General features: G+C 46.2%; 1 protein-coding gene across 2 annotated transcripts in view; it reads left to right on the top strand.

Moving 5' to 3' along the window:
- The first annotated feature begins 3,721 nt into the window (after positions 1-3,721).
- Positions 3,722-20,557, top strand: part of Ndufa10 (NADH:ubiquinone oxidoreductase subunit A10) — a 33,077-nt gene continuing 16,241 nt past the window's right edge. Inside the window, exons 1-8 of one of the 2 annotated variants that reach the window (XM_027397623.2) lie at positions 3,722-3,881; positions 6,369-6,537; positions 7,291-7,506; positions 9,145-9,231; positions 11,983-12,104; positions 13,608-13,687; positions 14,450-14,504; positions 16,413-16,498. In XM_027397623.2, the coding sequence (XP_027253424.1) occupies positions 3,807-3,881; positions 6,369-6,537; positions 7,291-7,506; positions 9,145-9,231; positions 11,983-12,104; positions 13,608-13,687; positions 14,450-14,504; positions 16,413-16,498 (890 nt within the window). In that variant the 5' untranslated portion in view covers positions 3,722-3,806. The remainder of the gene's footprint in view (positions 3,882-6,368; positions 6,538-7,290; positions 7,507-9,144; positions 9,232-11,982; positions 12,105-13,607; positions 13,688-14,449; positions 14,505-16,412; positions 16,499-20,557) is intronic. The other variant, XM_027397624.2, reaches the window with a different exon arrangement.

The following is a 20,557-nucleotide window of genomic DNA, read 5'->3' as shown; positions in this document are numbered from 1 at the left end:
CCTGCTCTTTTGTATACCTGGTTTTGGGAGGCAGACCCACTCAAGACTTTCTCAGAGGCTGTGATAAAAGGACAAATGAAACGTTAGTTCTGTGTCCTTGTACAGGAGTAGACTTCACAAGGATGGTCTGGGACTCAAGCCAGTGCCTCGAAGGATTCAAGGTTGTGGTTTTTGGGGACCAAATTCTTCTCCCTGGGCTGTGTTTGTCTGTCCTAAAAAAGCTGTGTCTGAAGGATAATGTGTTCTCTTGCCAACATGGTCTGATTTACCTCTCTGTTGACCTTAGCCACATCTCCCCCTGAAAATAGTATATAAGATGCCGTGTTTCTTAATAAACTTGCTTGGCATAGGTCATCAGTTTATGCAAAACCTCAGCTTTTATTTCATCTATCTTCTACCCTCCCTCTCTGCCACCATCTCCTGGTGCTTCTCTCTCAGAACTCTGTCGATGAAGAAGGACCTGGTCCAGCCTGTCCTCCTTCCATGTGCTTCTAGGCTAGGTTGTCTTGGTTTCTCTTAGGTCTTCCTGGAAGGAGTTACACATCTTAGAATCTGATTGTCAGTGTCTACAAAAGAAAAGCTTGCAGGTTTTTGTTTGCAGGATTGTGTTGAATCTACAGATTAATTTGGAGACAATGTCATTGTCACAAATTTGAGATTTTAATAAGAAAAAAATGAGCACCTGTCTTCTGTTACAATTTCAATTTCTTGACACTACCTTGTAACTTTGGTTAGCAGTTCTTCTTTCCCATGCTTGAATTTCTAAAAATTACAACACAAAAGTGTATCTCTTAAGCTTAAATTGTAAAATTCTGTTACTTTATTATACTGCACACAATGTAATTTCAAGCTTTCTTTTAGAGATAATGGTAGATTTACATAATGTTGCAAAGAAATAAACCTGGAGTCCCATGTGTCCCTTGCCTGCTGCTCTTCCTGCTAGTGTCATCTCGCATGACTAAGATACAGTTTGGTGACAGGACATTGACTATGGCACACCCTGCAGCACGTGTTTAAGTCCCATCAGTTAGGCAGATTCACATGTCACATAATACACACATTTGTGATGACTGTAGCCAGGGGGCAGAGCATTTTCATCACCAGCAGACATTGCCTGCAGTCACATCCCTCTGCTTAGCCTCTAGAAGCCTCTAAGCTGTTCTTCCTGTCACTTTATTTCAACACATAATATAATATAATATAAATGGAGCCTCACCACTTGACCTTTGGAGTGTGCCACCACGCCAGATGCTGGATTATTTCTAATGTGAATTTAGCTACTTATATAATCTAGACACAGGTCTGTTTTCAAATATGTGGCTTGTAAATATTTTCTCTACCCGTAGTTTGTCTTCTCATCCTCTTAAGGTCTCATGCAGCAGACAGTTCTGCATTTGATAAAGTCTGGTTAACCTGTTTCCTATTTTGAATTATGCTTTCGATATCAAGTCGAAAAAATTATTTTCTTAGTCCTAGGCCCAACATCTTTCTCCCAATTTTTCCTAAAAGCTTTGTAATTTTACATATTACATTCAAATACACAATCCATTTTGATATGTTAGGCTTTTTGTGTGTGTGTGTGTTAAGGTTAGTGAGGGTTTATTTGTTCCTGCATGGCTAGCCAATCACTCTCACACCATCTACCATGGAACTGTGTTTGCACCATTGTAGAAAGAGCTGAGAGTATTTATATTGGTTCTTTTGTGGAAGTTCTCTCTGCTTCATTGGTTCTTGTTCTGTGAACACCATCGCCTCCATAACCACTGCACATTTTGATTTATAGCAACATGTAGTAAAGCCCAACAATGGAAGAGTAGTTCCTCTGACTTTATTCTTCTTTTTCAATTCATTGTGGCTAATCTAGCATCTTTACATTTCTGTAATGCTATAAAGTTTGTCTCTACCTATTAAAATATCTTTGTGGAGGTTTTAGTGGGAACTCCATTAAACCTATAGATAGATTGGCTTGGGAAAAATTGGCATTGTGTATTTCTTCTGATCTGTGATATTTTTTTATGCATTTTATGAGTGCTTCTTTGATTTCTGACATCGTTTTATATATTGCAGCCTACAGATATGTGATATTTAAACTCAAGTGTTACAGTTTACTTAGACCAAGAATAAATTGAATTCCATCTGCTATTCAGTTCTGGCTTATATACTGTTAGTATATAGAATGCTGTTATTCTATGTGGGTTTTTTTTTCCTTGTATTGCACAACCCAGCTGAACTTATTTATTCAAGGAGCTTTTTCTGAGTAAAAATATCATCATCTACTGATAGTTTATTTCTATCTTTCCTATATGTATTCCATTTATATCTTTTGTAATATTATATGAGTTAGGGGTTTCATTGTTTTGTTGAGTAAGCCTTGCTTTTCATTCAAAAGGCAAATCTCATTCTTTCTCTACTTGATGTTAGCTTTAGGGTTTTGTGGGCAAGCTTTCTGAAGATGAGGCAATTGCCTCATCTTTGTTGGAACAGATGTGCTCTTTTATTATAAATGAATATTTAGTTTTGTCCAATACTTTTTATCACTCTGACCACATATGTTTTCTTTGTTTTGTTTTTACATTAGTGGATATTTAAACAACAGATGACTTTGTGTCCTTTGACTACATCACATTTGCTCGTGGTGTGCTCCTTATTTTATACATCGCTGGATTCATTTTGCTAATGTTTTCTTGAGAATTTCCCTTTATGCATTCGTAAGAGACACTGATCTATGGAGGTCTTAAATTTTTAGGATGTCTTTACAACATGGCATCACAACATGTGATGGTAAGCATTCGCTTCTGTTTTCTGGAGGAGACTGTACATATTTATGTATTAAGTAAAATTCTTCACTAAAACATATATGTTTAGAAATTTCATTTTTGGTTGTGATTTTTAAATTAAAAATCCAATTTCTTCAACATAGAACTACTAAGGTTGCCAAATGGTTTGATCAGGATGCAAGAGGAATGTGGAGAGGGTTCCCACTCCCATTCTCAATACACTGGAAAGAGCACCGGGCTTTCTAGAAATGCGGAAATGCGGGGGGGGGGGGGGGGGTTCTGTGGACGTGGTCCACGGCCAGGCGGGACTCCCCATTGCTTTGGGAACCCTCTTCCTAGGATCACTTTGCTAGCTTTCCCAGACTTTTCTTCCTCAGTCTCAGAGGGTTTTGTAGCTGAAGAAGTTTCGGGGAGGCAGCTGTGGTAGTGAGGCAGGGAGCTCTGCACTGGAGACCACGGTGGCTCCGGACCTGAGGCCACCTCAGCACTCAGCAGGGCAAGGGCTCAGAAACGAGTCGTGCGCGGGTCGCGGTCGCGGTCGCGGAGCCCCGGCGGGTGGCGGGGAGTGGGTGACGCCGCCGGCAGAACCCCGGAAGCGGGTCTTCTCCTCAGAGGTGGGGCTTTGAGCCCGGAGGCGGGTTCTCACCACAGAATCTGGGAGCGAGGGCGTCACACTCCCGCCCCTGAGACCCGCAGCCCAGGAGTGGGCAGCCTCCGTGCCATCCGCAAGCCCTGCAGCGCCTTCTCGCCCTTCGCCACACACGCAGCTCTGCTGTCTAGGGTCCAGCCGCGCTACTCGCCCAAAGGAGCCAACCTGTCCCCATGGCGTCAGCCTAGGTCTAAGCACCGTCTCTTCCCTAGGTCCCTGCCCGGTCCCCTGTCTTCCTCTGCAAGATTTTTTTTTTTCTTCTCTCCTACAGGCGTCACGGACGCCTCTGCTGTGACGTCATGGCAGCGCGCCGCAGACAGGCTAGGACCCCGTCGCGCTCGCGTCCCTCTGGTCCTTGAGCCGGCGGGGACGGCGGAGCTATGGCCTTGAGGCTGCTGAGACTTGTCCCGGCGACGGCTTCCGCGCGCGGCCCCGCGGCCGGAGTCCAGCGCGTGGTGAGCGGCGGGCGCCTCCTCTTGCTTGGGTCTCGGCCTGTCGGCTCCGCGCCCCGACGCCCCGGCATTGCGGGTCAGACCCCGGCGCCGCGAGCCCCTGAGGCCCCAGCCGCAGCTCCGGGCTCGCTCTCCCGGCGGCACTCGCGGAATCGGGATGCCGGAGCCCTGGAGCCTGGGTATCCGCTTGCTCGTCCGTTCAGTGACTGGCGAAGCTGCTTTGTCGAGCGCCCTGTAGTCGTGACGTGACGTGGAGCAGTAACAGACTTGTGTGGTAGATTGGGGGAGGCTTAGGACTTGCTGTGGTGCATGCGGAATACTGGGTGATACTGGGTGCCCAGGGCACCGTGGCTGGAAACGGGGCACGTTTTATGGCGGCATCATAACTTTTTTTTTTTTTTGCTTTCTAATAGCTAGAGCTACAGAGGTGTTAAACTGTGCTAAGGATTTTTATGTTGAACAGAAGAGTGGTGTGTGTGTCAGAGAGGGAGAGAGAGAGGGAGGAGAGAGAGAGGGAGGGAGAGAGAGAGAGAGGGAGGAGAGAGAGAGGGAGGAAGGGAGGGAGGGAGAGAGAGAGAGGGAGAGAGAAGGAGAGAAACGGGGAGTGCTTGAATGTGAACCGAATCAGCGCTGTCAGCTTACGCCCCATTGGGACCACACTTACCAGCTAGAGCCCAGAGAACATTCACAATGCACTTTCGCTTTGACCTTGACTCACAGGTTACGTTCATTTCCTTGTCCCTTCATCACCCCCTTCTTTCGGTGAGGTTGTTTCACATATGTATATTGGAAGTCCAGTCACATTCTGTGTCCCATCCTAAGTTTTGCATGCTCTTAGTTCATGCCTCATGCTGTGAAGTCCTATGGTTTTTCGCAATGGACAATGACATATCTCTCTGCCTTCATAGTACCACACAGAATAGTTCACAGCCCTGAAAAAGTCCATTGTGCTTAATATTCACTTACTTTCCACCCCCTACACTGACAGCCGCTGCTCTTCTGATAATTTCTGTCATTTTAACTCTTCTAGACTCGTGGAATCAGTTACACATTCTATTGCTGCCATACTGTATACTGTGTTTGCATTTACTTTTACAGTGGAGTCCCAAGTATCCATTGCTCTTCTCTCTCTCTCTCTCTCTCTCTCTCTCTCTCTCTCTCTCTCTCTCCCCCACCCCAGATGTCATGGCACATACCTTTAATTCTAGCATGAGACAGACAGATCTATGAAATCTAGGGCATCCTGATCTATACAGGGAGTTCCAGACCAGCTAGGCCTACATAGTGAGACCCTTATCTCAAGACAAAACCCCCAAAAACAACAAGAAAAAAAAAGAAAAGATTTGCTCATGTCTTTATGGCTTGTTTAGTCATTCCTTTTAATTGATGGATAATGCTCCTTAGTTGGATATATTATCACTTACCTATTTACCTATTGAAGACCATCTTGGTAGTTTCCCCTTCGAGGCAATTGGTGGTGGTGGAGGGACTGCATTAAGTATATACACCTAAATTTCTTGTGGGACTGTTTCCTATCAGTTGGATGATGTGGTTGCCAGGTCTAGAGTGGGACGGTAGTTTTATAACCATCTGTCTTCCACTGACTCCCATTTGCACTACTCAGCAGTGCAGACCATCCTGCCACACACTGCCGTGCTGGCCTTGGTGCTGGAAGTCATTTGCATTTGTGGGCGTCCTATGAGCACACACAGTGCATCTCCTGGTTCTCATGGGAGCATCTTAGTCACTTACTTGTCATCCACATCATTTCTGTGAGATCAGTTAACTTCTCATTTTAAACATTGCTGCCCTTTCAGTTCCCCCACTGGTCCCCACTTGGTGACCTTTTTGTTTGTGTGATTGGGGAGAGTAGATTATTTAGCTTCAGTTTGGTGAATAGACTGGAGACAGCTGGGAAGATATCTCTTGCCTTGAGAATGAACTTAGCATCGGGGCAGCAGGAGAGGTGCTTCTTCCACAGAGCCTGGGAGTTTCGCTTCTGTGGTGATTGATTATGGAGTTGAAGGAAGACAAAGATGCTTACGTTTGCTCTATTGTTCGTTGGATCGTGGAAAGTTTCCACGGTAAAGGGCATCATACTTGGGGGTTAGACTCTACTTTGGTTTAAGTCTACTAGCTTTCTCATGCTTAAAATGTGTACTCAGTGGTGGGGTAACTAGGTAACAGGCTGAAGATAGAAGCCTAAATCAGAGAGGTGCTTTTATTCTGTCAGGTCCCCCTCTCCTCTGCCATTTGTCCATCCATCTGTCCATCTATTTATCCATCCACCAAGTTTTCATCACCATACCAAGCATCATTGTTTCAAGCCCTGTTGTGAGACCTAGGGAGGCAAACAGTCAACTCTCAGAGAGCTTGCTCTAAGAAAGAAGGGAGTCAGCTCATCAAACAAGAGGGTCCTCCTCATATTCTACCTAATAGTTGTTAGTGCCTGTAGTAGCCAGAGTGGTGATGTGATGTTGTGTTTTTCAGGGACAAATTCATACCAGTGTGCAAAACCAGATGAAGTATGGAGCTTTGGCCTTCATGCTTGGTGAGAAGACAACCAAAAAACTGACTGAGTACAGCCGAGTGATAACGGTAGATGGGAACATATGCTCTGGGAAAAGCAAGCTCGCCAAGGATATCGCAGAGAAACTAGGTATGGACATCATGCAGAATGGCCCTGGCTTGTCGGGCATGTGGCTGCTTATCCCACCTAGAATTTGCTTGATGGTTGACTAGGTAAATTTAGGCCTAAGGTAGGTCTTTTACATTTTTTTAGTTGCTTATTTAATATATGCCTATAATCTCCAGTGCTTGAGAGGCTGAGGCAGGAAGACTGCCATGGAATATGGGCAAGCTTGGGCTATAGAGTGAGAACTGGGCCATCCAAAGCTTCATAGGAAGACCCTATCTTAAAAAGACTGAAGGGGGTGGGGGTGTGGGTAACCTTTCAAATTAGTGCATTTAAAACCGCATGGCAGTTACCAGTCGGAATAGCATTTTCCCTGGAAGTGCAGCAAGGCACCTGCCTGAGCTGTGTTGCCGGAGGAGCCGTCACTGCATTTGCTTTCACATGGGATGGTAGGGGGATAGGCTGACCTGCTCCAGTTCCGGTGGAGCCATCTGCTTACCTGCCTTTTGGTGGTGGTGGACAGCACCAATGGGGTGAGGGTTGGAAGGACTGCCATGTACTGCTTGATTGCTGGAAATGGTGACGCATGCTCTTCAGCCATTGTCTATGGCACCTCGTGTGCTTCTTGAGCATGTGAAGAAGTGTGAGCTTCCCTTGGATTCTGGTGCCCAGCCCTGGCAATAGCATTCCCATTTTCTTTTGTGTTTTTGTTCAACCACATACTTACAGTAGTAGGAAGTGGTCAGCCCATGCTTCATCTAGGTGTTCTCTCCTTAGGCATGAGGCACTTTCCTGAAGCAGACGTGCAGTACTCAAGCAGCACCACAGGTGATGGGAGGCCCCTCAGTACAGAATTTAATGGCAGCTGTAGCCTAGAGAAATTTTATGATGACCCCAAAAGCAACGATGGCAACAGCTACCGCCTGCAGTCCTGGCTGTATGCCAGCCGCCTCCTACAGTACTCAGACGCGCTGGAGCACCTATTGAGCACAGGTACTGCTGGTCCTTGGTCAAGGGTGGTGGGCATTCTCGGTCTTGATCCCGTTCTGAGTAGAGGTTTTCTGGAAAGGTACTTTAGTCAAGTTCTGTGTTTCCAGTAAGATCATAAATCCTTGAAATCCTTGTTGACACTGGCTCACAGCAGCACAGCCTATCATTGCTGCCACAGCATCTGCAGCTTGTGGAAGTCACTTCTCTGCTGTAAGCATGAGCATGATGGAGGACGGAGCATGCGCGTGACTGGGAGGGTGTGGAGTCAGACCCGTCAGGATGCACTGTGTGTCCTAGGCAGACATGAATGGATGGCAGCCAGTGAGCCACAGAATAAGAGTTAAACCTTGATAAGATGTAGAGATTATGGGGAGGCAAAGCATGCCGGGTCTCAGGGGCCCCAGCAATTAGGAAGAGTGTGTCCTTAGATGCTATCCAAACTGAGTACATTTGGGCAAGTAAAGTTCAGAGTGGGAGACTGGCAGCAAGAACCTGAGGGGAGAGCAGATGACAGAACAGGAATATATGTAAGTGGGTCAGGAAACAGGAAGGGTGTGACTCGGAGAACCTGGAATATCCTGGAAGCATACTGTGCCATGTGCTGGGCACTGTACTCACAGTGGCACATTGCACATTGCCTGTGTGTGGTGGGAGAGAGCATGTGGCCGATATTGGCAGCTGTGTCTACTTACAGCAGTGGCTGCCCTGTGGTTGATGAGTGGACTGCGGGGAGAGGGGTGACTGCTGTTTAAGGCTGTGTCTGCTTTCTGGGGAAGTGGCTGCCCTTGCAACCATGGGCAGATTGTGTGGGAAACACTGGGTAGTTTGTGTTTAAGGCTGTGTCTGCTTCCTGTGGCAGAGATTTCCCTGTGGTTCATGGTGGTTTAGAAGCAAGTTCAGCTGCCCTGGGAAGTTGGATGAGTGTTTCTGATTCTGAGCTGTGAGAACAAGGGTGTGTTTTCAGCAAGGCCTTAAGATACCTGACGACACTCCTTCACAATTTAGATTTGGGACCCATTGCCTTGGATTCTTGGGTTCCTAAGTACACAGCGTGTGTCCACAGCCCCTGGGTCATGCTGAAGTTGTTACGTAGGTGTCTGGTTTTTATTTCCCAATTTTATTAGTGATTATTTCCCTTCCGTGAATGGAAGCCCTGGTCTTTATTAGTATTATTCTGGGAACTTATGTGGTCTGGAGTCTTCTTCATGGGTTCTCTACCAGGACCTACCTCAGGGAAATCCAGTCTGTTTTCTTTTAGAAGCATATTCTAGCCTATTTTCTAACCACTTGTTTCTTAAATTAAAAAGAAACACTTTACATGTTAAGTAAACAGTGATTTATTTAGTTACTAAATAGTTTGTGAGTAAGTACCTGCTGTGTGCTAGGCATGTTCCAAAAGCCAGGAATCCTGCAGGATGGAGGCTTACATTTTAATAGGAGCATAAAGACTGGCTGGAAATATGTGTGACAGGAGTTAGTTGGTGGTAGGTGCTCTGGGGAAACTGGTTCTTTGAATGTGTTTGGTAAGAACTGGAACTGTAAGTGACTGGGTTTTTTCTTTTCCATTTCTAAAATGAAATTTTTAGTTAGCAGTACTTTTTAGCCGTTTGGTTTAAATGTTTTCTTTACTTGTTTCAACAGGACAAGGTGTGGTCTTGGAGCGCTCCATCTACAGTGACTTTGTCTTCGTGGAAGCAATGTACAATCAGGGCTACATCCGAAAGGAGTGTGAGTTGTATACTGTGCCCTCTGGTGTGCTTGTTCCTCTGCTGATGGGGGTACCTCTGCAGAGGCTGAGGGGAGGGTATTTCATGCTATTGTATACCATATTCCCAGGGGAAAGGGAACTCAGGAAGCTCCCGTTGTCCTGGTCATCCCAAATGGGTATCTTGTGTCCCTTCACTTACCCTAGAAGCAGAGTGGCATCCTTGGTGCTCAGGAACCCTTAGGCATCCCACAGCTCCCCTAGCCATACCCTAGGAGACCCTCAAACCTCAGGGCAGCCCTACAGCTTCACTAGTTTTCCTTGGCCTGTATAGCTAATTGTGCTAAACTCTCCAGTTCTAGTGTGTAAATTTTATGAAATTGGGCCATTTTATTTTCCCCTCTGTCTGTCCCTGTACAGTTGCTCCTCCAACAAATTGGTAAGCCTGTTTTGGCAAATGGCAAAGGAGAAAGAATAAAAGGCTGTTGGTTAAAGTAGGCTGGCCTGGGAATCCCGGGGAGGTTGGTGTATCTGTAAGAGAGTTTGGGCCGTGCTGTGCTTTGCTAGAGTCAGTTTTAGTGGCAGGTTCTTGACTGTGTGCTTGATGGCTGCACCAGTGAGTACTGAAATACGACAGTCAGCATGAGTGTAGTCAGTCAGGGAAACTGAGGCAAGCAAAGGGATGGTTGTAATGTGAGACTTGGGCTCTGCTGTATCATGGTGGCTAGAGGTCACCCATCAGTGTGTGTGGAGTGAAAAAACTGGGCAAGGGGCAGCCTGCCCTGTACATGCCAAGCAGCAGTTGAGGTTGGCCAACAGATATTTCTGGGGGCCACTGTGTGTACAGCGCTGGGATATCAGGGAAGGCCTTTGTTATCCTCAGGGCAAGGGCATTAAGCCAGCAGAAGTGATGAGTGGCCACACAGAATCCCTAAGTACCCCTCAGCTTTGCTCTAGAGTGCTATGGAAAGAGCACACCTGAGAACTGGCAGCAGTGGGAGTCATTGCCAGGGACAGCTCCTGTGGTGAGTGGCCCTCAGGGAGGGAGAGAGGACAGGGACATTGTCAGCAGCAGGCTAGGGCGTGGGCTGGGGATTGGCCAGTGGTGTTGGAGTGGCAGTGCGTGGCAGGGCATGCACAAGAAAGGACTGGCCTTTTAGGGTAGGACACTTCTGGAAGTCCTAAGGGACCACTGAGGATCTTAAGCGTGAGAAGGAAGATTTGATAGTTAGATGGTCACAGAAATGTCTGGAAAGAACATATATGTATATGGTAAGGAAAAGTCCAAGGAGAGGAAGCCAGTTGTGAGAAAGTAGGAAGGGAACAGATTGCTCTAGGTTAGAGGATACACTGGCAGCAGGAGCTATGTGCTGAGGAGGCTGAAACTGACGAGGGAACAGTGGTCACTCTTGTCAGAGTACAGCAGGACAGTAGTGAATACCAGTTTCTAGAATGAAGAGGAGTCAGTAGGCTGCAAGGCGAGTTTCTGTTTGGGTGGGAGATTCTCTGAAATGGGCTCAGGATATACCTAAAGGCAGATTCATGCTGCAAAGGCCTGAGGAATAGAGGCCAACAGAGCCTGTTTTGACTTGGTAGTGCTCATGAGGGACAGCAGAGTGGTGACCAGGTCTGGGATACAGTTACTGAGGAGGTGGAAACTCCAAAGGTTAAAGCTCCATGGCTACATGTGCATAGAGATAGCTGAAGGGTGTGAGGGAGTTGGCCATGCCACATGGGCTCTAACAGGTGACCATTGGATTTTACATGTAATAGGTTGGTGACTATAGCCAACATATTAGTACCAGGATAGGGAAAAGTGCATTGGCTAAAGTCAGTGGCATCCAGTGAGGAAAAGGGGCCAAAGGAATGGGATGTTGACAAAAATAAGCAGGCAAATCGAGATGGAACAGAGGAAGCAAGGTAGGTTATTACCTTAGCAGAGGACAAGGTTGGTACATTACAAGTCTAGCAAGCAGGACAAGGCCTGACTTTCTATTTGGGCTTATGTGGGTGTGGTCAGGGCAGTCCGTGCAAGTGCCCTATACCCATACACATGCCTCCTCCATCACACATCTCTTATTTGTGTGTGGTCCTCCTTGGTCTTGGTCACAGACCAGTCCAAAGATAGCCTTTGACACGATGACCAGGTGGGTCACTGGGATGTTCAGTGAAGTGAAGTAAGCGTTGTTCTGTGGGCCTTCGTGTGAGCACCGACTTGTCATTCTGGAAGATTTTTACCATACAAACAGTGCTTTCTCAGCACTGCATAGAGGTGCCCTGTTGGGTGCTGGTATGGATAGGATGGGTTGTTGCTCTTTTGAATACCAATCCTTCATTCACCAGGACTGTTTGACATCTATATGTTGTTTGCCAAGGTGACTGCTCCAGTCTCAGGGCTCCCAGTTTATCTGGGTGTGAATCTGATCCAGTGAGGAGTTAGGCATAGTCTATTCAACTCTCTGAAGTATTCTGAACCCAAGGGAAGTGTAGCTTATGTTTTAGGTTGAATTATTTGAGAAATACCTTTTGAACGCCCTATAGACCAGACTCTGATCTGTGTTCCATAAAGAAATAGATACACATCAGGTGTATCATGCATCCCAGCTAAAGAAACATAAGGAGAACACTTGGCATGCCTCCAGCTTGCCCAGGAAGTCAGGTTGACATACTCAGGGTCTGTCCTGTGCCCAGCAGTTAGGGTCATGGTTTAGATCCCCATGTGCCAGAAGCCTGTAGCTGCCTAGAGTTTGATGACCATCAGCTCTCCCCTGCAGGTGTGGACCACTACAATGAAGTGAAACAGCTCACTCTCCCAGAGTACCTGCCACCTCATGCAGTCATCTACATTGATGTGCCTGTGCCAGAAATAAAGAGCCGGATCCAGAAGAAAGGAGATGTAAGTCAGTACCCATGAGAGCCAGGTATCTGCGTGTTTTTGTGATCAACATGTGCCAGTTCCCAGTGGCCTTCACAGGGCAGGAGACACGTGCAGGAGGTTCCAGCCAAGAGCACACATTTGTCCCCTGAGCCATTCTGTGGGAGGCAGAGTGACCATCTCCTCTGCCCTGCTTAGACCTTTCTCTTCTAAAAGGGGTCTCATGCCCTGTTGTCCTAGAGATGAAAGTGATTTGGATGTCTTTTCAATCATCAGGTAAATTCAGTGGGTGTTTTGTGTTGAGTAGTTATGTTACAAGCAAGATAGGTTATTACCTTAGCAGAGGGCAATGCTGGTACATCACAAGTCTAGCAAGCAGGGCAAGGCTTGGCTTTCTCCTTGGACTTATGTGGGTGTGGAAGAATGAACATCTTGTTTCACTTTGGCCGTGGCTAGTGATTCCTTGTTGCCTCTACAGTGCTTTTTTGGCCCTTCCCCTGTTAATACTAAGTGCCTGTGTCTGTCAGACAGAAGTGCCGGTGGTTCCTGCATGGCACCTACTGTGCTGCAATAAAGTTCCCAGGTGGTGTGAATTCTCCAGAGAAGTCAGTCCCCTTCACCTTTGTAGACAGAATGTACAGTTGACTGTCACATCCTCCTGTGCCTAGTATAGGTGCCAGGGCTGCAGGCACTCAGGAAATGAGTGGCTCTTTCCCTTTTCTGAACAGTTTTAGTGAGATGGGATTTATACTTGATTACATGCACCAGTTGAAATTTGCAACTGATTTTTAGCAAATTATGGCAACTTCTATCACCGTCCAGTTTTAGAGTATTTTCTTTATTTCTGTAAGTCAAAATAGTAGACCCAGTCCTTTCTTTCCTCCCTCTCCTCTTCCCTCCCACAAGTGTTTCTTGAGTACCTCTGTACCAGACTACAGGGTGCTAGGGCTGTGTGTTAACTGGATAGGTGAGTTCCCCATCCCAGCAGCTCACATTGTGGTCGAGGAGCCCTGTAGTGAGCAGGGAAATAAGCAAAAGCCACAGAAGACGAACTAGGGAGAAAGAATGAGTCTTAAGCTTTGGCTAAACTGTCCACCCTTACTTGAATTTTAAAATTATTATGCTTTAAAATTACCCTCCGATGACAGGAGCAGTGAAAGGGTGTGTGGAGGTGGGAGAGAAGGGAAAGAGCAGAGAGGTAGAGAGGGGTCTGCAGTAGGAGAAAGTGGAGGCAGGAGGGAGAGACTAGTCTGCACTTGATGTCAGGTGCAGCAGAAAGACAGGCGGAACTTTACAGAGGGACCTCTTTCCTGACTGCTCTGTGTAGAGGAGGGTCATGACTTGGCTTCCTCTGTAGTCAGAATAGTTCTCTCTGGTTGTGCCCCCCCACCTGTCCCCTGAAGCCCTTGCAGCTTGTCAGTCTCTCTCTCTCTCTCTCTCTCTCTCTCTCTCTCTCTCTCTCTCTCTCTCATGGTAAGAAGCGGTCTGAATGCCTCCTGTGCTGTTTTCTCTGCTTTTGTTTAGCCACATGAGATGAAGGTCACCTCTGCCTATCTCCAGGACATCGAGAATGCCTACAAGAACACCTTCCTTCCACAGATGAGGTGAGCCCAGCTCAGTGCTGACAAGCGAGACTCAAGCTGCCTTACAGAGACTGGAGGGAGCCCCATAACCCAGAGGGTTTTCTCTCCCATTCACTGCCTCAGGCTGCAGAGCCAACAGGAGACTTTTCAGTTCAGGGTTTGTGAATTTGTTTGGATGTTCTTTTAAATGCGCCCCCCCCCGCCGCCTCCGCTACCCCCATTATATCCTTAAGATTCTTGGTGCTAAAAATAAACTTATGCTCAAGTCCATGTCAAATTTTAGCACTAGAGGTACATTCTTATTCAGGCAGCAGCTAGATATCTAGATAATTGCTGGAAACAGCACACCTGTGGAGGAAATGCGTGAATACACAGTCCCATAGATCCTTTCAGTTGGCATCTGTCATCAGCATCACCATAGCTGTCTTCCATTCCTGTTCCTGAGTTGAAGCCTGAGGGAACTGTGCTTCCTTACTCCACAGGGATCTCGGGTCCTGGGTGTATTTGTATGTAAGGGAAGATGTGACGGTTAAATTGTTGGATACTGAAAAGGTTCAGGGCATTGTTTAAGTTCTCAAAGAAATTAAAATTATGAATGAAAACAAAATTAAGTAAGTGATTTTTGCCTCCTGCACAGTCATACTGTGGTGGCATGAACACAGAATACCCAGGTCACAGCTGTGGGGATGCTTGTGTCAGAGAAGGGGCTCTAGTGGCTGCTGGCATTTGTCCAGACCTTCTGTGTGGAAGTGCTGATCATGTGTCTCTCATCCTGTCTTACAGTGAGCAGTGTGAGGTTCTGGTGTACAATACCTGGGAATCTGAAGACTCAACCAAGGTGGGGCAATACTCGTCAATGGCCTATGTTTTTAAACTTGATGCACAGGGCTCCTCAGGCCACAGGATGAGTTTGATTCCTACTAGTTACAGGAGCATTGGCGCATCATAATCAGACGGCAGGGTCTGCCCTGCTCATCACCCTCCCTGAGCCATCAAGTTGTTGATTGTTTTAAAAATTAGCTTTGTTCATATCATCTTAAAATCATAGATGGCAAAGATGCAAAATGCCTTGGAACATGTATGTATCACAGAGTATGACAGCTGCACCTTGCATTAGTTCAGAGGAAAAGTTAGTTACTTTTTAAGGAGAACTATTTTCCTTGAGTCTGAATCTTGTGAAATTCCAGTTAATCTTAATGGAGTTTTCAGGAAACCTAATGAATACCAGCCAAAAAAATTCTGAAAGGAGTAATTCAGGACATCTGCTCTCCCAGTATAAAAGTGTATGCACAGTAACAAAAAACTCTGTGTTGTTAATGCAAGAAGTAGCAAGTCACCCAGTTAGCGTGAGTTCTAAATTTTGTTTCACCAGACTCAACACAGAGACCATCTTAGTTTGGCAAAGCCAGTTCCTTCAAAATAATAATAATAATAATAATAATAATAATAATAATAATAATAATAATAAAGTGAAATAGGAGGGAAAAGATCATTTCTTAAATGGTATTAAGTAAGTAAATATCCATCCAGTGAAAAACATAAGGCTAAAGTAAAGAAACAGAAGTTCAAGGCCAGCCTAAGCTACATAGTGAAGTCAAGACCAGCCTGGGCTGCATCATGAGATCCTGTTGGCAACGACACAAACTAACACCATTCCCCTCACAGGAATTCTGCTTTAAATTTATTCATTGTATCTAAAGCTTCAATTACCAGTGTCAGGTGAGGCATGTTTGTAGTGCCAGCACTTGGGAAGCAGAAGCAGGAAGATTCCTTCAAGTTTGAGGTCTACATAGTGAATTCCAGGTTAGCTACGGCTATTGGGGGATAAAACGTAGAGTCAGATCAGATAGATAACAGATATTTTATTAAGAAATAGTTCTCACAGATCCACCTAGCCAGGCAGCAGGGAGCAGGGGATGAAGGGAACCACGTGCACACCCCTGAACTCTTTAAACCTTCCTCATGTCACTCTGACCACGCCCAAACGGCGTGGATTTCCTCTACATTGGGCCGTATATCAAGACCTTGTCTCAGAAAGAAATGAAACATAGGGATTCAAGACTTGAGTGCCACCTCTGGCCCCTCTGTCCTGCAGAAGGATCTTGCAGAGCTGGTGGCTGTGGCATGCTCAGTTGCTCTGTACAAAGGACAGAGGAAGGGAACCTAGTGAGCTGTCTCGCTAGGGAACAGCATTCTGCCTTCAAAGGAGCCTGTGTTCTGGTGTGGCTCTGCTGCTTCCTGCTGTAAGCATCTTTTCCCAGCTTGTCCTACATGGTCTGAAAGACTGCTTTCCTTATCCTCCCAGTCCGGTGCCACCTTGTTCATGATCAGGTTATTTTTGTGTCTTTCGATTGGTGTTCGGGTATCTGTTTAGATGGTATGTATCTGAGAATGAGCTCTGAGCATGAGAAGATTTGCTCAGAAAGGCAGGACTGGAGGCCTTAGCTCTCCAGGAATGTGTTAGCTTTCAAGTTCCTCTGCTTCTCTGCACGACTCTTTCCTTCTGAAGGAAGTTTTGGGAAGACAAGGGTAATCTGTCCTTACTGTTGGCTTTTCTGTCCACTCTTACTTTTCCTCCAGTCTTCAGAGCAGCTCTTGGTATTTGGGGTGTTGGTGAGGCAGGACCATGCTGAGCAGCACTTGGGTCCTACCATTTTGTTCGTGACTTATATGCCAATAGTTTGTGACTTCCACTGTTGCCTCATTCGAAATTCTAAAATGGGGTTCTCTGTTTCTGTTGTTTTAGGTGGTAGAGGACATTGAATACCTTAACTATAACAAAGGGCCTTGGCTTAAACAGGATGACCGAACCTTTCACCACCTGCGGATGCTGTGAGTCATTGGGGGAGCTGTTGGGGCAGGAACAAGCTATTCCTTGGAGTATACCAAATATATGCAGGGGTCTGTTGCATGCTGTAGAAGTAGACAATTTTTAAATAATTAATGCTTCAATTTAGCTGTCACCTGCACCAGCTATTACTGAGGTGTTTACCCTTTTCCCTTCCAAACAACTCTTGAATTCTCTAGTGGGCTCAGTATGTAGTTACTTGGTGTTACTAATTTCATCATTATTTTGCTTCTACCCTGTGCCAGGTTTGGTTCTAGTTTGAAAGACTATAGGATCAAATACAGTTTCTGCTCTCAGCAAAGACACATTTTAGTGGGAGAATGCAGAGCAACCAGGGGCATGGAACTATTGAGTCATAGAGGTCACTCCTAGTCCTGGAGTGTGAATGACCAGCGTGTGTAGACTTTGGCATGAAGAGGCCTGAAGGAAGTAGGACTCAACCCTTTGTGTCTGAGGCTTACTCCTTCCCCATATTAGCCTTCCCCCAATTAGCCTTCTGTGGCATGTCATTGTTAGGCTCTCATAGGTGACATATATGCACTAGGCCTCCCATTCCATCCTCTTTTGAGCCACAGTGTCTTGACTTCTTAGACTCTGTTCCCATGGACACTTCAGGGGTGATCTCTGCTCAGTATGTCCCCTGACCTCGTAGATTTCCAGCCAGTCCTGATTGCCGCCTAGCCTGTGCTGCTGGCCATCAGCTGTACTTGGTGCAGAGAAGCTTACCTGCCACCCCAGGTCCTGCCAATGTACATGCTGGAGAGATTCCTGGAGGAGGTGCTTTTTATTGTTTTGTAGCTATTTCTACAAATTCAGGAATGACTCTAAAGAAAACAGTTAATTTTGCTTACATAACAGAGTATTTCAGTACTTAGGGTTCCCCTTTTTAAAAGGATTGCTTTGTGTTTCCTAGCTTGGTCTCACACTCCTAGGTCCAAGGGATCAGTCATCTCAGTGGTTGGGAAGACCAGTCTACAGCAGCATTGCTATCTTTTGGTCTATTAACTTACAATACTGGGGCACATGGCGTTTGGGTTGTGCCTTTGTGTGAAGTCCTGCCACTGCCCTCATACTGGGCCCAGAGCTTTGCACTCTGCCCTGCAGCTGTGGTCCCTTTGGCTCTCCCTGGGCTGCCTACACCAGAATGGCTTGGTGCTCAGGTCTCTCTTCTCAATATTCAGAAGTAAATGACTGACTGCTTCAGAGGCCCTGTCTGGTGCTATGATGGGGTGCCTCCTCACTAGTGCCAGTGTCCTTGGTCCTTGAGAGTGTGCCTGATGAATCAGCTGTGCTTTCTCCACCTGCTGGGTTAAGTGGAGCTGTGGTCTCCTGTGTTCAGGGCACAGCCAGCTCACTAACATACAGTTAAGAGGCCATTGCCCATGGTGACTAGCTCAATGGTAGAGCACTTGTCTGTGATGCTGTGGCATCAGTCTCCAGCATGGTTGTGGGGTGAAGCCTGAAGTAGACGTACTGCAGCTTTTTTCTTCCTTCCATTACCAGAGCAGCAGTCACAGCAAAAACAGATTCACGTGGAAGGAGGAGTCAGTGTACTGAGGATTAATTCACAGCTCGGTGTTTAAATGGGATTTCAACTGCTAATCAAACTCAAGTGTTGGGTACAAATTACTTTTCTTGTTGGTTGGAATAGATGTTGAGAGCTGTAAGGTAGACACAGCATAGTGTCTCTGCACCAGACTGCAGGGGTGGGGTAGGGTTTGGTTTAGCTAGAATGTGGGCAGGTCACTTGATCCCCTGTGCCTTGCTTTCTTCATCTGTAAAATTTTAGCACTGAAGCAGAACGTGAGGCCGAATTTGCTGACTAGAAAAGAAAAATAAGTGTAAGTATAGAGTTCACACATGTTCCATTCCATAGATTCACTGACCCACTGTGCAGCAGTCTTAAGTCAGTGAAAGAAACCCGCTGATAGAGCCGCATCTCTGAAAACGTCTCTTCAGGAATCTAGGTATCCTCCATCACAGCACAAGACAAAGCCTCCTTCTGAATCTTGCTGTCGAGGGGAGTGAAGCTTCAGCCACTCTGCTTGTGGGTCCTGCCTGAGTGCTCTGCAGCCTGGTGCAGTACCTGCTCAGAATGTATGCCACAGTTTCTCACTGTGCCAACAGACACAGTGAGAAACAAACAATAGGGAGCCTCTGGTCCCTCAGAAGTGGAGCTCTCTCCCATGTTGATGTCCGATGGGAAACTCCTGAGGCTGTTTTTGTTGTAGTAGTTTGGGCTTTGCTGTAAATGTGTGAGGGCGTCAGCACGGTACTCCCAGCAGTCTCAGCTGCTGCATGTACAGAATGGGAAATGGAAAGAAGCAGATGCCATAAGCAGACACGTAGTTTAAAAGTCTCCAGGAGAAAAGAGACTTTTCTTCATTAAAGAAAAGACACTTGATGTCAGAGAAAGCGCATCTCAGTGTGTCAGCTTTCTCTCATAGTGACAGGTAAAGGGAGAAAGACTTATTTTGGCTCAAGGTTTCAGAAGTTTGGGACCATGGTCATTTGGCTATGTGGTGTGGGCATGTGTCACAGCAATTCAACATGATGGATACACGTGGTAGAATAGGCCGTCAGCTCTTGGTGGCCAGGGAACAGGAAAGGCTGGGTCCTGAAAAGCACATAGCCATGGGCTGGTGACTACGCCATGAACATAGACCTTTGGAGGAAGATACTAAGAATCTAGCTGTTGGTGGATGGTGGGGCACACGGCCTTAGTCCCAGCACTCAGGAGGCAGAGACAGGCGAATCTCTGAGTTCAAGGCCAGCATGGTCTAAAAAGTGAGTTTCTGGACAGCCAGAGTTATTACTATTTGAGACAGAAACACTGTCTCAAAACAAGCAAGCAAACAAACAAAAGAGTCCAACTGTTATGCTTGGGTCCTCATTGTAGGGTGGAGAAAAAACCCAGTACCTGCCTCAGAATTGCTGTAATTTATAAGTCCCTGAAGTGCCTAGAGCTGGGTGGCCCCAGTGCTGATCTTTGCTAGTTTATACATTGTATCCCATAGATTATAGTTATCTGTGTTCCTCCTGTTAATATTGTTCTTTAGTACTTTGCTTGTTTCCTGATTCCTTTTTATCTTTTGTTTGTTTTTCTCCATAAGCAGGGCTTCTTTCCCTCGCTGGAGTGTAACAAGCTCCCTTGGTGACAGGGACACTCTCCTTTGTTTTTGATTCAGCATCCCAGGGACCTCGGCACCTGCTCATTTGTAGGAATGCCTGATTTCCCATCTCAGCTGTGAGCTCTTCAAGCTCTTCAAGCACTCAACTTTTTATGCTGTGTGCTCCCATGTGCTCCCTTGATGCTTGGGAAATGTTTGCTTCGTGAGTGGTTTGTGATCACATGAGCTTCAGAGGAGCTGTTCCATCAGCTACCCTAGTGTTTCCCGTCCTCTTCTCTTGGTCGTCTTCCTGCCCTCACTGTGATGGCTGTAGGCACTGAGGGTGATATCTGGTGTTGCTTTTCCTCTGATCTCACATCTTTGTAAAATTGGATCTAGGCTTAGTGCTCCTTGTGCATTTTTTTCATCTCTCCTACTCACAAGCATAGATTAAGTGGTCGTCCTGCCATGTGCCACACTGTTTACACATCCTTAAGCCATGCTTAGAAGGACAGGAGTATTTTACTATTTCAAAAGTTAGTATATGTGGGTTGTGACTTTTTTAGTAGAATACTCCATTTGTTTTTTGTTTGTTTGTTTGTTTGTTTTTTTAACAATAGTATAGTTTTTAAGGAAGGGTCAGCTGTCAGGCTCTTGGGAAGTTGTAGGGTTCACGATGCCAGTGGTGAAGAAAGATGAGGCAGCAGGCTCATCCTAGCAACATGGGGCAGCACTATTTAAGCTGCTGAGGTAGGTGTACAAAAAGCAAGGTGGAATAACCGGAGTGCTTGTCTTGGGAAGTTAGAAACAAAGATCAAAATCCAGATGACCTGCCATTCTACTGTCACAGGACCCATATTGACATTTTAGTGGGGTTTTCAGTCAATGCAGTGTGTGCTTATGTATTTCTGAATGTTGTCTTATAGTTTATAT

Source organism: Cricetulus griseus, chromosome 2 (genome assembly GCF_003668045.3).
Source record: "Cricetulus griseus strain 17A/GY chromosome 2, alternate assembly CriGri-PICRH-1.0, whole genome shotgun sequence".
Taxonomy (NCBI): Eukaryota; Metazoa; Chordata; class Mammalia; order Rodentia; family Cricetidae; genus Cricetulus; species Cricetulus griseus.
Note: the sequence above shows the minus strand (reverse complement) of the source record. Positions and strands in the feature narration are given on the sequence as shown.